Source organism: Acomys russatus, chromosome 7, assembly GCF_903995435.1.
Source record: "Acomys russatus chromosome 7, mAcoRus1.1, whole genome shotgun sequence".
Lineage (NCBI taxonomy): Eukaryota > Metazoa > Chordata > Mammalia > Rodentia > Muridae > Acomys > Acomys russatus.
This window is the reverse complement of record NC_067143.1, coordinates 15,376,542-15,392,353: the sequence shown is the minus strand read 5'-3', so window position 1 is coordinate 15,392,353 and position 15,812 is coordinate 15,376,542. Positions and strand designations below refer to the sequence as shown.

Genomic DNA, 15,812 nt, shown 5'->3' with positions numbered 1-15,812 from the left:
TACTAGAAATGGGTTACATGGAAACACTCAAACATCACATGATCCTGCTAAGGCTACTGGTTACTCTTTATATGCAGCCTGATGGATATCCTGTTGCTGAAAATGATGTAAGTCTTGGGATAGGAAGAAGCTGAGCAGGGGCCTGACTATAAACTTCACCCTTACTCACTAGCATCCATGGTACACCCAGAGCAGAGTAATTATCAATATCTCCATACTACAACCTGGGTGACTTTTAACAGTCACCTTCCTGCAAGATATATGGTGCAATAATGGAACAAGTGTTATGGGAGCACCAAACCACTTTCTAACTGGATTTCAGGCTCACTCCAAAGGAAGGAAACTATGCCTGGCACTCCTAAAATAGTCAAGAACCTTAGATTAGACAAGTCTAGGGAAAATCCTAGCATTACTGTTCTGCTAAAGGAACTTTCAATAAAATTGGCCTCCAGTGACAATACTACCAACAGATCAGGATCCCATTCTTCCTTCATCAAGGAAGCTTCTTTCAGTAGGAGATATCTAACACAGAGACTCATAGGACACAGACTGGATAATCTGCAGGGAGTTAGAGACTTTGAAGCACTCGGTCCTAAATAGGATGTTTTCATCAAAGCCCTCCTCTCCAGGCTGAGGGATCTAGGTGGAAGATGAGGCAGAAAACATATAAGAGCCAGAGGGGATAGATGACTTCAAGGAAAGAGTGTCTTCTGGATACAACAGAGCTGATGCACACATGATCTCACAGGGAGTGTGGCAGCAAGCACAACACCTGTGCAGACTCAAGCTACATGTGGTCTTAGAGCTGAGACAGGAAGTGGACACAAGCTCTCATCTCTAGCCAAGAAGCTGACTTCAGTTGGTGTCTAGTTGCAAAGAAAAATGTAGTTTTCTCCAATGGAGTCTCACTGCGTGTATTAAGCACACTTCAGGGCAGGCTTCATGCTCAGAAGTAGCTGGCCAACATAAAGAAATCTCAGTGGTATTTTTATAGCTTTTTCATCTCATTTTGCTCTGTTTGGCCATGTTTTGTTTTGCTCTTGTTTGTTTTAAATAGTGAGAAATAACATAATGTTGGCTATGTAGGATGGTTGAGAGAATATAAATCTAGAAGAAAGTGGGGGAAGGTAAAATCATAATCAAAATATATTTTATGAAAAAAATGTTTTTCAAAAAAAGTTTAAAATAAAAAGATACAGTGATCAATGGAGTAGAATTAAGGAAACACATACAGACACACACACACACACACACACACACACACACACACACACACACACACATATATATATATATATATATATATATATATATATATATATATATATGCTCACTCTCCCAAAGTCACTTGATTTTTTTTTTAACAAAGAACCATAAAATGCACACTGAAGAAGAGAAAATGTCACCGGTCAAACTGGATAGCTGCACGTAGAAAAATGAAAATTGGTCTACATGTTTCAACCTGCATAAAACTCAACTCCAAATGGATCAAAGACCTCAGCAGGATACCTGATATACTGAATCTGTTTATGGAGGATGTAGGGAATACACTTCAACCCATAGGCACAGAAAACTTTCTGAATAGAACCTGAATAGCACAGAATCAAATGGAGCTTCATAGAACAGAAATACTTAGTCACCAAAGGACAGCATCATTTGAGTGAAAAGAAAGCCTACAGAATAAGAAAAAAAAAAAAAAACTTTCACCAGCTATAGATAGGACAATGGATGCAAGTTTAGGATGTACAATAAAAGCAACAGTAACAAAAGCCTGGAAACACCAAGAAAGCAATCAATCTAACTAATAATGTGCCATGGAACCAAACAGAGAATTTTCCAAAGAAGAAAGACAAATGGCAGAGAAATATTTTCAAATGTTCAGTTCTCTCAGTTATTAGGAAAGTGCAAATTAAAATTACTTTGAGCTTTTATCTTACCCCAAGTAAAATGGGTATAATAATCACAACAAATCCTGGTAGCAGGTTGGGGAATGTTAAACAGTTATTCACTGCTAATGGAAATGTAATCTGGTACTGTCACTATGAAAATCAATATGGAAGTGCCTCAAAAAGTTTGAAATAGGTCTACCATAGGATCAAGCTGTACCACTCTTCGATATATGCTCAAAGGACTTTGTATCTTACTACGAAGATTCATGATAACTCATACTCATTGCTGCTTTCTCACAGTAACAAGGGAGGGGAAACAGCCTACATGTCCATCAAATAGTAAATGGATAATGAAAATGTGGTACATATATACAATAGAATGTTGCTCAGAAAAATGCAGGTAATGAAGTAACACAGACCCAAAACACAAACTACACAGATTCTCATATATATATATATATAGTATATATATATACTAGTTTTGACTCTTCAGATGTGTATGTATGTTTAAACTGGAGTACCTATAGAAGCCAGGAAACTACAAAGGGACAGAATTTCAATGATGGTGATTGATAAAAAACAGGAGATATGAAGGGGAAGGGCCAGAATGCATTAGAAAGGGTTAGATGTGGCAGAGGATGGTAGGTCAAGTTAGAGGAGGGAGAATGGGAGGGATAACTAACTTTAAGAGGTTTTGTAATGGCATGTGGAAGCCTACTGCTATAGAAGCTTCCTAAAATGTATACATATATTTAAAGTTCAAATAAATTTACCCTTTGAAGTGGGGGTAGTGCCTCCCTAAACAACACAGAGTATCAAACAAATAGCCCAAGGCAGGTATGGATTATCTCTTTTTGAGCTGTTGTTCAGTGGGGTCCAATAGACCATCTAAACATTACCAGCTATTGTCTTTGCTCTTGATTAACGTTTAAAACTTGATGTAAGGCCTCTTTCTGAATATCTCACATCCTTGACTCACAGGACACAGAGAAATCAAGCTGGTAAGGGCTTGACTATCCTTTCACAGTGCTGAAAGCTGTTATGCACATTACTATTGGAGAAAAGTACTCAACTGTCTTACCCAGATGTGAATGTCACAAGCTATAGTAACTATTGGCCTGATGTGATATGCCCACTGGTAAAACAGTATCAAGGGTAGCCAACCACATTTCTGATTAGGTTTATGAATTTATTCCATAAGAATTCATGCCTGGTATTGCTAACTGGGCCAAGGAGGGGAGAATGTAATACCATTATTCTGCTAAATAGACATAGTAAAAAATGTCCCCTAAGTACTGATTAGCACATCTTCCAGTCCTTGTCAGTAAAGCTTCTTTTTACAAAAAAAAAAAAAGCAGTTAACACAGACACCTACAACTGGTCACTGTGGACAGATTAAGAGACTGTGGAATTCTTGACCCTAAATGAGACATCTTCTCTACATCCCGAAGGAAGAGTGGAAAGGTTTAATTCTTTGTTAAATCAGAGGTAGTGGAATGACTGCTGTGAAATTTTCTGACGTGTGAACATGAACTCGTGGGGACTGTGACTGCAAGAAGATCTGAAAACTGCAAAGCTAGCCAAAGTCCCAGCATGGGTGGCAAAGGACAATTGATGGCTCTGGGAGAGAGACAGTCAGTTTTCTTTAGGGACACGAGGCCACCTCTGAAAGCCTACCTAGGCTCCAGGAGACTGACCCTCACCCATATGTATATTATCAGGACTAAGTGGACTCAGTGAGTTGAGAGAAAGGAAGGGAAGAAGAACATGAGTTTGAGAGAGAAATGTGGTGGGAAGGGATAGTAATGAAACTGGAAGGGAGTAAATAAGAGTGGATTTGAAAAAAACACATTATATATTACATATATATTATAAATCAAAATATAGAACTTTGCAGGACACATTAGACAAGGTGAAAAACTAATACAAGAGTAGAATATAAAACTAGAGAACATAAGATTTAGAATACTATTTTGGCAAGCAGGACAGGGGTTTCATGAGTCATGTGAGTGAGAGTGAGGCCCTTGTATTTGCTATGTACACATTTTCCCCCTCATCACTGTGAATGAATGTTTGAACAAATGTGCTTTTACGAAGACTTGGTATTTTGCAGTTAGTCAGTAGTCAGATTGCTCTGGGCTATCCCTGCTGAGCTCCCAGGAGCAAAGCCAGTTGCTTTGACTGTGAGACCAGAGAGTGGCTGCTTGTTTCCACTCTTGGTGAAGTGGACTAGCCTGGGTGCCAGTAGCCCATCTCTGTAACTCTTTCCTAGCCTTTGAGGCACTGCTGGCCTACATGTTGCAATTGGACACAGGTTTGTTTAAGCTGTAATGTAATTTGGTGTTGGATCACAAACCTTCCTTTGAAGATGTGGCAGCTCGCTTACCCACATGGCGGTATCTGTGAAGGGGTGTGTGTGTGTGTGTGTGTGTGTGTGTGTGTGTGTGTGTGTGTGTGTGTGCTGAGCTCTGGAGCAGACATGCTGGCTTAACTGCAAGTCTAATGGACAAGTTTAGATACACAAGCTCCAGTGGATCTGCTCCTGCATTGCTGTGTCCCTGGGCACTGCCCCCTCCCCAGGTACCGTCAGTTGCTTGTACCTCTACCAGTATGACAGTTGCTTGCTGCTGTTCATGCCTCATCTCACATTTTAGACCCTGTAGTGGTTGGGGATGGCACAGATAATCTCATAGCCTGTGCCTTGGCCATAGCTTGCCCATATCTGGGAATTCCGGACTTGTGCACCCCTGTCTTCTCAGCACCCCAAGTAGAGCTTCCCTTCCCAATTTTTTGTCCCCAGCACAGAAGCCCTGAACTAGTGCTCTTTCACCAGTGCCCAGGACCCATGAACCTCTATTTTCTTCTCAGTAGAAACAACTGCATTCTTCCTCCACATCACATTGATTCAGTCAGCTTTCTAAAAATGCACCCCCACATTTCTATTCTTCCTCCCACCACTGACAGGATGATTTTAATGCTGAATGTCCTTCTTTGTCCCTTCCCTCTTACGTTCTATTGTCTCGCTCAGGGTGACAGATCTTGATATTACCTGTATTTGAGTAGATCACTTATTTGCTTTAAACCCTACCTGGATTGGATAAAAAGTTCAAAGCCTTAGAGTGGCCCCAAGGCTGTACTGTCATACCCAGCCATCTTCATTATATTCCTAGCTTGTTTTAGACATCTTGGGACCTGTAGCTTCGTTTATCCCAAGGGACACACAGGCATGCCTGAACATCTAGTAGACACTTCAAATGGAGCCTTGTTAACTGTCATTCTCGAGCATGCCTCTTCTTCTTCTTCTTCTTCTTCTTCTTCTTCTTCTTCTTCTTCTTCTTCTTCTTCTTCTTCTTTTGCCTCTTCTTTCTTCTCAGCTGGCATGCTTTCATGGCACCGACTGCTACTTCTCACACTGCATGCCTTTCCTCTCTAGCTCATTCTCTCCTCAGAGATGAATTTCTCGAGGAGAGGTGCCTTTTCATTTGCTTTCCATCCAGTCTGTCCTAATTATCCATTGCTGCTAAGGTGGCAAACTCTCACCAACTCTGAAGGTTAAAATAACACCTGTGTTGTCCCAAAGTCCTATAACTGGAAGCTTATGGGACCTGGTAGATTTCTCTGTCTCACGAGGCCAGAATCATGGTGCTGGAAGGGCTGCTGTTTTCTCTGGAGGTTCTGAGTAGGCCTGCAGGTTATTTTAAATTTTAATTTACTATAATTTATTCAGATTACATCAGAATGGCCTGTAGGTTTTTGAGGTGGGGTGGAATTCAGCTCAATGTGGCCATGGGTGAAGGCTCTTGTCTCCTTGTCAATTGCAACCTAGGGCTCATTTTCCCCTCCTTGGCTCTCTGGCCCCTCCCTCCAGGGTTAGAGCCAATGGCCAGCTGAGTCCTTTCTTTATTTGCAAATCTCCTCCTGGCTCCAGATTTATTTAGAAAACTGTTTTTGATTGGACTGACTCTCAGCCATATGATAATCTGAGATAAGCTCTGGATTTCCATCTCATTTCTTCTATTTCATCTGCATGGTTTCTTTTGCCATGTAAGTAACAAATTGGCAGGCATGACCCTTGGGCAGAGGTGCTGCCTGCCCTACCAGCTTTCTACCCTGGTCAGCATGTTCGGTACACAGAGAAGGCTTGGAGTAGGAATAAGACCAGTGTGCTACATATAAGAGTCACTGTATAGGTTGGCTAGCCATATAAATCTCAGGTGTGGGTCCTGTCATCATCCCATCCCACAGATGAAGACACTGTGGCACAGAATAGGTGACCTGTGAAGGTCACAGACCTGATGGGATGGCAACATTTGCCATAGAGCCAAATCTATTTTTTTTTTTTTTTTTTTTTTTTTTTTTTTTTTTTTTTTTTTTTTGGTGTAAGAAAAGAGAAAATGCACGAGAACTGACTTACTCTGTGGCATACTTGGTGTATCAGGTCTTTTGAAACAAGAAGGGTCTAACTCATATAGTACACCCACAGAGGTGTATAGCCAACATGCTTTCTAAGCCCTGGAGGTTGATTCTCAACATCATCCCTCTTTCACCAGCATCATTGTGTTTTCCCCAGTGGAAACCACCCCTACCCCACTTCCTTTCCCTTTTCCTACAGATGCTTACCCTAATTCTGAAGTTGTCTATGTTTGGACCAATGGCTCCACTAAGTCTGTGGTGGTGGCAGAAGATGGCTCCAGACTCAACCAGTACCACCTCATGGGGCAGACAGTGGGCACTGAGAACATCAGCACCAGCACAGGTAAGAGATGCTTGACTTGTTGCCTGGAGCTAAGGGGCACCTTGCCCTCCATGGCTTCATGATCTACTCTGCAGAAGCATAGATGCCATGCAACTACCTTGGCTCTTGTAGGCGCTCTTGTAGCTTGACAAAAGGGGCACCACCTTCGGTGACCCAGGAATGGAGAGGCCATTGATCTCTGGATCATGTGGTATCTGTGTTGTACATGTATGTCCTTTCTGGAAGCCCACTTATCTGCCCCGTGCCTGAGAAACAAGGTGGTCTCTGCAAAGAGGGGTAAGTTTCCTGGTGACTATTCCCTAGTTTTCTTCTCTGAACACCTCAGAGATCTTTCTGAAGTTGAATATGGGAAATCAAAGTAGCGGTACCCAAAGATTGGCAAAGGTGATACCAACAAGGAGGCAGATGCAGTCAAATACACACATAACAAGTTGTCTTGGTAGGGCATTCCATCTTGGCTGCAGTGGATAAAGCATGAATGGGGAAACCAAAGGAGTACCAGTACTTGACCTGCAAAACCCTGATGTTGGCCATGCTTATCTTGGGCGAGGGCATGCATTGCTCAAACTGTCACCAGGTGATGGTACTGGCAAGCAGGGTATGTGGCCTATTTCCTCATGTAACAGAAGAGAAAAATCTGAAGGGATGGACCACGTCATGATTACAATGAGCATAGCTTTGGTTACCTTACTGTTTGCTCAGTCAAGTGGCTGATGTGATACACACAAGACACCAAGAGCAAACTATTCCTTATAGCACATGCATCTGCCAGGGCCAGGTCCTACCTACCAATAGCACAGTACTCTGGGCATCCTTGAGTGAGAAAGAGAGCCTGAGAGGTGAGTGTTCCCATTTAGGTGCTATGCCACAAGTAAAACAAATTGAATTTTACATCTGGTTTTATGGAAATGAAATGGGAAGTATGTGGCAGAATTTGGGGTGCTGACACAGGGTGCTGCCTTTGGGGGTAATTTTATATCGTTCCTTAACATTTTATAGCAGAGATTCTGTTCCACCTGCAATCCACAAAGACATTGTTTAAAAAGCCATTGCCAAGTTTTGTTACTAATAACTCAAAAGTAAATAATATATCGTCCAGTTGTTTTACTAATAATTTAAAAGTAAACAATATAAAGACACAAACAAGAAGAACTGAAAGAATAATAATTTCAGATCCCTCTGTATTTTGAATGGCATTCTTTGTCTTCATGTGTTATGAAGAAACAAAATCTGATCACATCAAAGGAATTAGATATTGGTACTAGGCATATATCCACCTCTCTCTTTATCCCTATTTTTCCATTCTACTTAAGAACCTATTTGGCCTCTCAGATGCCTTAGGCTAGTGGGAAAACACACCACCACTGCAGCCCATGCTACAGCATGTGTAGTCACTGCTTAGAACATTGGCTCCTTTGCTGTAAAAAGACATATTTTACCCCCAGTGGTCTCTGTAGAGTTCCTTTCTCTCTGACATAGTAAGTACATGTCTTGAGGACATCTGTAGCAACCTCAATAAGCTATGGGCTTTGGTTTTCAGCAGCTTCCAACATGCCAATGCCATGTCCTCACAGCCAAAAGACCACTACTTCCTCATAGGCAAGACCACAATTGGAGTTGGCATCGAGACTCTCTCCAAGACTTCTGTGATCATAGTAATCCATCAGCCCAGCCCCCAAGCCCCAGCGTCTGCTTTGTATTCCTCTTTGAAGTATCTAATGGCCTGCATTTCCCAAAGCATCCCTTCCATGTCTAGGGAGAGGCACCTTTGTCCAGAAGGCCTGACTCCCTATAGACCCCCAGCCCACCCACCTCAGCTCCTTACCAGTTAACCATTAGGACAGCATCATTTTCAGGAAAAAATGGAAGATCTCCACTTGCCTCCCACACAGCCAGGCAAATCCAGAGAAGGCACTGGGACATTGCCCAGGAAATCCAGTTTAGAACAATAGAGGCTCCTGGTCGCTCTGCTGGGTGGCAGAGAGAATGAGTTTCCCAGATCCGTGACCTATGTGGTTGTTCCTCACTCTGCACCTGGGCTGGCAAAGCACCAGGCGTTGGCAGACAGTAGCTTTCCTGTCTCCCTGGAGCTCCACAGCTGGGAAATAGAGAGGATATGTTCATCCACAGCAGAGCTCTGATGCCTGATTTCTATCTGCAGAGGCTAAATCCTCAGATCCTGATTGCAAAGTGGTGAGGGGGGGGGGCAGGGAACATGACACAGATTGACTGGGGATTAATGAAACACACAAATCTGATTTTCTCTGAAAAAGCATGCACCAGCAAGGGCCCTTTGGAGGCTAGGGTTCACAAGATTTCCTTATGAAACGACCTTTAAGAAAGTCAGGCCACATTTCCCACAAAAACCCCAAAGCTAACAACCACAGCACGCAGGCAGAGGACCTGGTGCAGACCCATGCAGGCTCCGTGATTGTTGTTTCGGTCTCTGTGAGCCCCTATGAGCCCTGCTTAGTTGATTCATTCAGACTTGATATGAGAATTTCTACCTGGTCTTATTACATATTGTTATGCTGTGTTTGGTTGATATCCCTGGGAGGCCTGCTATTTTTTTGAAGGGAAATGGAGGAGCAGTAGATCTGCTAGAGAGGGAGGTGGGGGAAAGGAGGACTGAGAGGAGTGGAGTGGGAGAGGGTATGGTTGGAATGTGTTGTCTGATAGAGAAAAATAATAAGTAAATAAATAATTAATAATAATGGAAGATAGACAAATAGGTGGATAGATGAATAGATCGATAGATAGATAGATAGATAGATAGATAGATAGATAGACAGGCAGACAGGTGAAGGAATACAGGCAGCTTGCTCCTAATACATCTCCAAGGCAACCCACCCCTGTATTCAAGTAAAATAATGAAAAAGAAAGCAAAAAGATCATATGACCTAGAAGTCCAGGACATGTCGTCTGTTGTGAAAAGGTGTGTTCTATATATGACATGGAAGCTGCACCCATGAACTCTCAACAATATATATTGATTGCCTGAATAAAATCAGCATATGGAAACACCAATTAACATACAACATAGAAAGGGGTGCCTACATGTAGAGCTCCATGTGGTCAATGGTTGCTGAGAGAGGAGGAGGGCCAGCTTCTTCCAGGGGTGAGCTCATGTATAGGCTGCTCAATCCCAGTGGTCATCCCTAGACTCCTGTATATATGGTCGATGCTAAACAGACTCAGTAAATTGCATATACATAATGGTGCATACACATATATTCATACTGTAGCAATAGTAATTAAGGAAGATAGAGTGAATTTAGGATGAGGACATGGCAAGAGGGGTTTAGGTATGAGGTAGTGTTCATCAAAAAGATCAACGCCATTGAGCAAACTACAAAAAGAACTTTTAAAAGATAGCACCCCTGCCACCTGCTACCTAAGCAAATAGTACAGTTATACTAGCCTGACTGAAGGCTGGGGAGGGGAGCAATGTGAACTCCTTTGTGGGAAGGCACTAACCCAGACCCCAGAGGGTAGAGCTAATCTCCCAGGTCTGTGTATCTGCAGGTGAATACACAATCATGACTGCTCATTTCCACTTGAAGAGGAAGATCGGGTACTTTGTCATCCAAACCTACCTTCCCTGCATCATGACAGTGATCTTATCCCAGGTGTCCTTTTGGCTAAATCGAGAATCTGTCCCAGCCAGGACAGTGTTTGGTGAGTACCTCCAAGTCAGGCCATGGCACTGGTGTCTTGTGCATAGCCACATTTGTGCACAGCTATATTTGAACTGCTTGTTAAAGGTTTAGTCCTCAGGGTAGCAGTGTAGGAAAGGAGTCAGGGGACAAGGAAGAGCTCACCAGGGCAGACAGGTTTATTCAGGAAAACCTGAGAAAGGCTCGCACCATGAAAATGGTGAGAGCCCCTTTCTTACAGACCAGGGGGTCGTTTATTGGGTTAGGAGGAGGAGAGGGGGGAGAGGATATGTGGGTCAGCAGCTGTCTAAGCTCCTCATTTGCTGCAGGAGTTTTCCCAGTTAGGTTGTATCCCAAGAGCTTAGGATGCGCTGCACAGCACCATGCTGTTCTCAATTCTTCAAAACATCTGTTTTGTAGAACAGTCTGTCCTTGTTCTGGGAGCCAGGCATTCAAGCTTAAGACAGTGGAGCAGGTGGTCTGTCATTTCCCTTCCTGGTAGTGTTTGGAGGCTGAAAGCTTTAAGTGATGGAGCCTCGTGTAAGGCAGGCCATTAAGGTTAAGACTTTGAGGAAGAATGTGGTACTCAAGTCTCTTTGTTCTTGGCTATGCCGAATGAGATACTTTGCTCCTTTCCATGCTCCAGCCAGGACTCGCTGTTCTACCTCAGGCTCCAAATCAACAGAGCAAACTAATCACGAACTAAAACCCCCAAAATGTAATCCAAATCAAACCTTTCCTCTTTTTAGGTTAATTATCTCGGGTATTTTGTGACAGTAATTGGAAGCTGATTAATGCAGGTACCATACTTCTATTATTGCCCATCCACTGTGACCTGGGAAGAAAATTTAACATTTAGTTAAAACTGTAAGACTGAAAAAATACATATATGATTTCAAAAAAATATGACTTCACTTTGTATGAGAGTTTAGGGAATAGTATTTGTTCTGCTTGATAATTATTTCCGTTTTGGAAAGCATTCTTCACTAGAAGTCCTTTTGAAGATGTGAAAGCATAAGCATCCCTCCCTTCCTCCTCCCCTTTCCTCCCCCATTCCTATCTAGATCATTGTGAATGGCAGGCAAGCAGGTTACCACCAAGCCCCACTCGTAGGCTGGACACAGTAGTATTTTCCCAGTGCTTATCAGGTATTTATTTTTGAATTTTATGTAGTTCCCTTTAAAAAGTGCGTACTCCTTTAAAATCGTCAACAAAATACAGTCATTCCATTGTGTGTACACTAGTACACTGTGCTCCATGTGGTAGTAGCAAGACACATTTCCAGCCGCCTGTGTCTGTAGGCATTTTCAGATATTCAGTTTCAGCCATCAACAGGTAGAAAGTATTTAAAATACCACCACATCTGGGCTAACACACATACAAACTCTTCGTCTTGCTGTTATTTCCTGAAAATGCAACACAGCAACTCTTTATGTAGTGATTTCATTATATAAGTCATTAAAACGCACCTAGATAGGGGTCATTATACGTAAGAGGCCACCCAAAGGTTCTATGCAGAGGCTGTGCCATTTTATATAAGAGACTCAAGTGCTTATGGACTTGGGAATCTGAGGTGGTCCCAGAACCTGTCCTCCACAGACACTAAATGGTGACTAGTGAATGACTTTTCCTGGGAAGAAGGCTAGACACCAACGGCATGCCAAGGTATTGATTCCATCCAGGCCTATCTTGGTAAGCGAATGAGTTTATTGGGGTAACTTATAGGATCACAGGTGGGGGTTTTCTTACAGAGCCAGCTGATGACACATCAGAGTTGCATCTCTGGAAACATGGCAAGCCGTTCTATAAGGAGCCTATCCTCCCCTGACAGTTGTCCATTGCTTCTATAACCTTGAGGAAGGGCTTTGAGACTCTTGTAACTTTTAAGCTTCCTGAGACTTTTAAGTTTCTGGGCAACTTCCTGAGTCTCATGGGATTCCCAGGAAGGAATGTTTCAATTCAATGAAGCAATGATACAGTTGAAGAACGATCTAGAAGACATCATTGTGTGTCTCTAAGACATAAGACACAGCAGAATGTAGCTCAGGAGTTTTTTGTTTTGTTTTGTGTTATATATATATATATATATATATATATATATTTTTTTTTTTTTTTTTTTTTTGCCATACTGGATTTGACTCTCTCCCACCTTGAAGCTCACTGCACTAGTCAGCTTTCTCTTACTGTAACACACTACCTGTGTTAACCAGTCTTAGAAGAAGAAAGATTTATTTTGACTCAAAGTTTTAGAGACATTTTAGTCTGTGATCAGTGCTCTATGTTGATTTGGGGCCTGTGAAAGGCACCACATCATGACAAATATGTTCACCTAATGGCCAGTGTGTGTGTGTGTGTGTGTGTGTGTGTGTGTGTGTGTGTGTGTGTGTGTGTGTGTGTGTCTAAGAGAGACAGAGACAAAGAAAGAGACATACATATGACAGAAAGACATAGAAACAGAGAGAGGGAGAAGGGGAGGGGGTCAAGAGCAGAAAGACATAAAGAGGTTGAAAGACAAATAGAGACAAATACAGGCTGGACTCTAAAACCCTCCTTTAGGGCATGGACCTCCACATGACTAAAAAACTGTATGGCACCTCCACCACCCAGAGCTGGGGACCTAACCTTTAATACCAGGGGTCTTTGGATGATCCTTGTCTAAACCACAGACTCATCTCCCCCATTTAAGGTATGCTGAAGGCAATTTGAGGTCCGCTGTGACAGCAGAGGCTCATATCTTTGTGTACTGTGAAGTACACTTCACAATGCAGCTTCTAACACTTACAGTTTTCCTTCCACAGTAGGGAGGTGCTTACATGCACCTTATCTTGATGGTATGTAAGAAGCCCAAGAGCCCAGGACCCCCCCCCCCCCCGCCCCGGTGCTCATCACTCTACTCCGAACTACTAAGTTCCTTAGTCTCCTTCAATGCAGAGCATGTAATCAAAGTGTAGAGATTGGCTTATGGCCAGGAGGCACACTTACCAAGTTGATGGACCTAATAAACTCTTTAGTGGACATTTATTACTTAGGTGCTCAAAGTGCGGACAATCCTGCTTGTGACAGTCTGTTTCCCCCTGGAGATTCCCAGCACATGTCTGAATATTAAATGATCTGAAAGGAGACCTGTTTGAGTGTCTGCACTCAACTATTTCCTCAGCATTAACTGGACTATTAAGAAAAATCAAGATGTAAACATCAAAATGTGTGCCTAGGCACTGATTCCACATAGGTCCCATGTGCTGTGAGTTTCAGGTATCCTAGCCTCTGGCCCACCATTGGCTCTGCAGTGGTTTCACGTGGCTTCTATATCAGGGATATTCCAGTAGCTGGCTTAGAAGACATAGTGATGCTGTCTCAGGGCTCTGCAGAGTAGGATCCCAGGATCAAGATGCTGGCAGGGTTGGTTCATACTGAGGCTAGTGAAGGAACCCCTGGTCCAGAAGTCTCCTCTTGCCTATGGTAGGTCTAAGGCTTGTGGATGCACACTCTGCGTGTTTGCTCTGTGCATGCCAACCGAGAGTTTCCCCTTTAAAAGAATGCCAGTCACACTGGATTAGGGCCTACACTATCTGCTGATTTCATTACTTTATTGTTACAAGGTTAAAGTCCTAAGTAGTCAAGATTAGGACTTCAGTGTGCCAATTTGAAGGTCATCACAGTTCGACCCATGATGTGTACATTCCAGCCATATCCCATATACAAGGACATGTTCACAGAAGTGTGAAGGAAGAGAGACTGTCTAGAATGTAAGAGTCCCCAGTTCTGACTCCAGAGATGGGTTATTTCTTTACAGGATGGGAATTTGGGCACACTGCTAAGAGCCTGTAAATCTCCAGCTCTTCCTGCATTGTGGGTATAGCACACCCTTCTAGAAAGTAGCTTTGGTCAGGGGTTGACAGCTGATAACACACAAATTTTTCCTAATTGTAAAATCTACGCATGCTCCCAGCCAAATGACCTGGCTTTGCTGTGAAGCCACTACAGTGTTTCTCTGGAGCCACGGTAGGCTCAAGCATATTGCCCCTGCTTTGAAGGAGAGAATTTCCCATCTGCCACAGTGGTACTCAGGCATCTCTGACATCTCCGTGTGGTCAATGCATAAGAAAGAAACACACTGCATCATTGTGTCCCGCTGCTTACAAGGTGCACAGTAAATCTCCATGAAGCACATTGCTGAGTCCTGTGTGAAGGTCACTGCCACTCTTCCAGTGTTCTTGCCTTAGTCTTACAGAGATATATCACTCATTCAATACATTTTTGCAAGTACCAACAATTTTCCAGACCTGTCCAAAGAAAGGAGGCATGGTTATATAGAAATCAGACCAAAATCCATGTCCTCCTCAATTTGTATTTATAGAGGAAGGAGACAGTGGGAGCAATTAGCTAAGCATTATTTTTACTGCAGAACATGTGATAATCACGGGCACATTGATGGAAAAAGGAGTCAGGTGAGACTTTATGTTCTGTCATGTTCAGAGAGGGAGTTCTGGGAAGGAATGTTGGGCTCTGTTCCCATGTTGTACTCTGCCCTCTCCTCGCCAAGCAGGAGTGACCACAGTACTGACCATGACAACACTCAGCATCAGTGCCCGGAACTCGCTGCCCAAAGTGGCCTACGCCACAGCCATGGACTGGTTCATTGCTGTCTGCTATGCATTTGTCTTCTCTGCTTTGATTGAATTTGCCACGGTCAACTACTTTACAAAGAGAGGATGGGCCTGGGATGGCAAGAAGGCCCTAGAAGCAGCCAAAATCAAGGTAATAAACACTTACTATCCTCCTCTTTTAGATTCCATTGGCAAAGAAAGTGGACCTGATTCTGAGTCCCAATATTCAACAAGAGATTTCTCTTTCTGCCTCTCCCTCCAGAATGATTCTTCTACTTATCTGCAAGGCTTTTGCAGGTTATTTCAGATGATCTGATGTATCTTAAATCAATTTCACTCAAGTATATAGTGTTCACTGAATGGCTTGGATTTACCTATACTCAAACTAGTTTTTTTTTTTTTTTAAACAATCATGACTGTCTCTGGATGATGTGCCTGGGTTTTAACCTCAGTTCACAATACAGCAAGTTCTTCTGTCCCTAGACCATGCACTATATCTTCTCTGAGGTAGCCATCCTGTCTTGGAGAGGGTGGACAGCATAATGAAAGTTGCCCATCAGCCAAAAAGACCCGGTGCTCCGAGGGAATTCTTTGGCCCACTCAGGCTCTAAGCATGCATGATGATGTGAAGTGTCACACAGTCAAATGATCTTTCATTGTGTATTTCATACATGTTTTTTGCCATAATCTAAGGAATAATCAACGAAAAAGAGCACTCAAGGTCCCAAGCTGAATCACTTCCACAATGGTATAAGAAAATGTATGTGCATAGAAAATAAAACCACCAACGATAACCTGGTAATTATACTGTGCACAGAGCAGGTATTTAAGCAATTTGTTTGTACTGAGAGAAGGTGAGGTCGGTTTTTTTGGGGGAATATTGGGAAAGAAATCTTAAGCTTTC

General features: G+C 42.8%; 1 protein-coding gene across 5 annotated transcripts in view; it reads left to right on the top strand.

Annotated features, from left to right (window-relative positions):
* Gabra5 (gamma-aminobutyric acid type A receptor subunit alpha5) overlaps nucleotides 1–15,812 on the top strand; it is a 93,647-nt gene that overhangs the window by 73,569 nt on the left and 4,266 nt on the right. For all 5 annotated transcript variants that reach the window (XM_051148650.1, XM_051148648.1, XM_051148649.1 and 2 more), the window contains 3 exons: nucleotides 6,502–6,645; nucleotides 10,171–10,323; nucleotides 14,848–15,059. In XM_051148650.1, coding sequence (XP_051004607.1) covers nucleotides 6,502–6,645; nucleotides 10,171–10,323; nucleotides 14,848–15,059 — 509 coding nt within the window. The remainder of the gene's footprint in view (nucleotides 1–6,501; nucleotides 6,646–10,170; nucleotides 10,324–14,847; nucleotides 15,060–15,812) is intronic.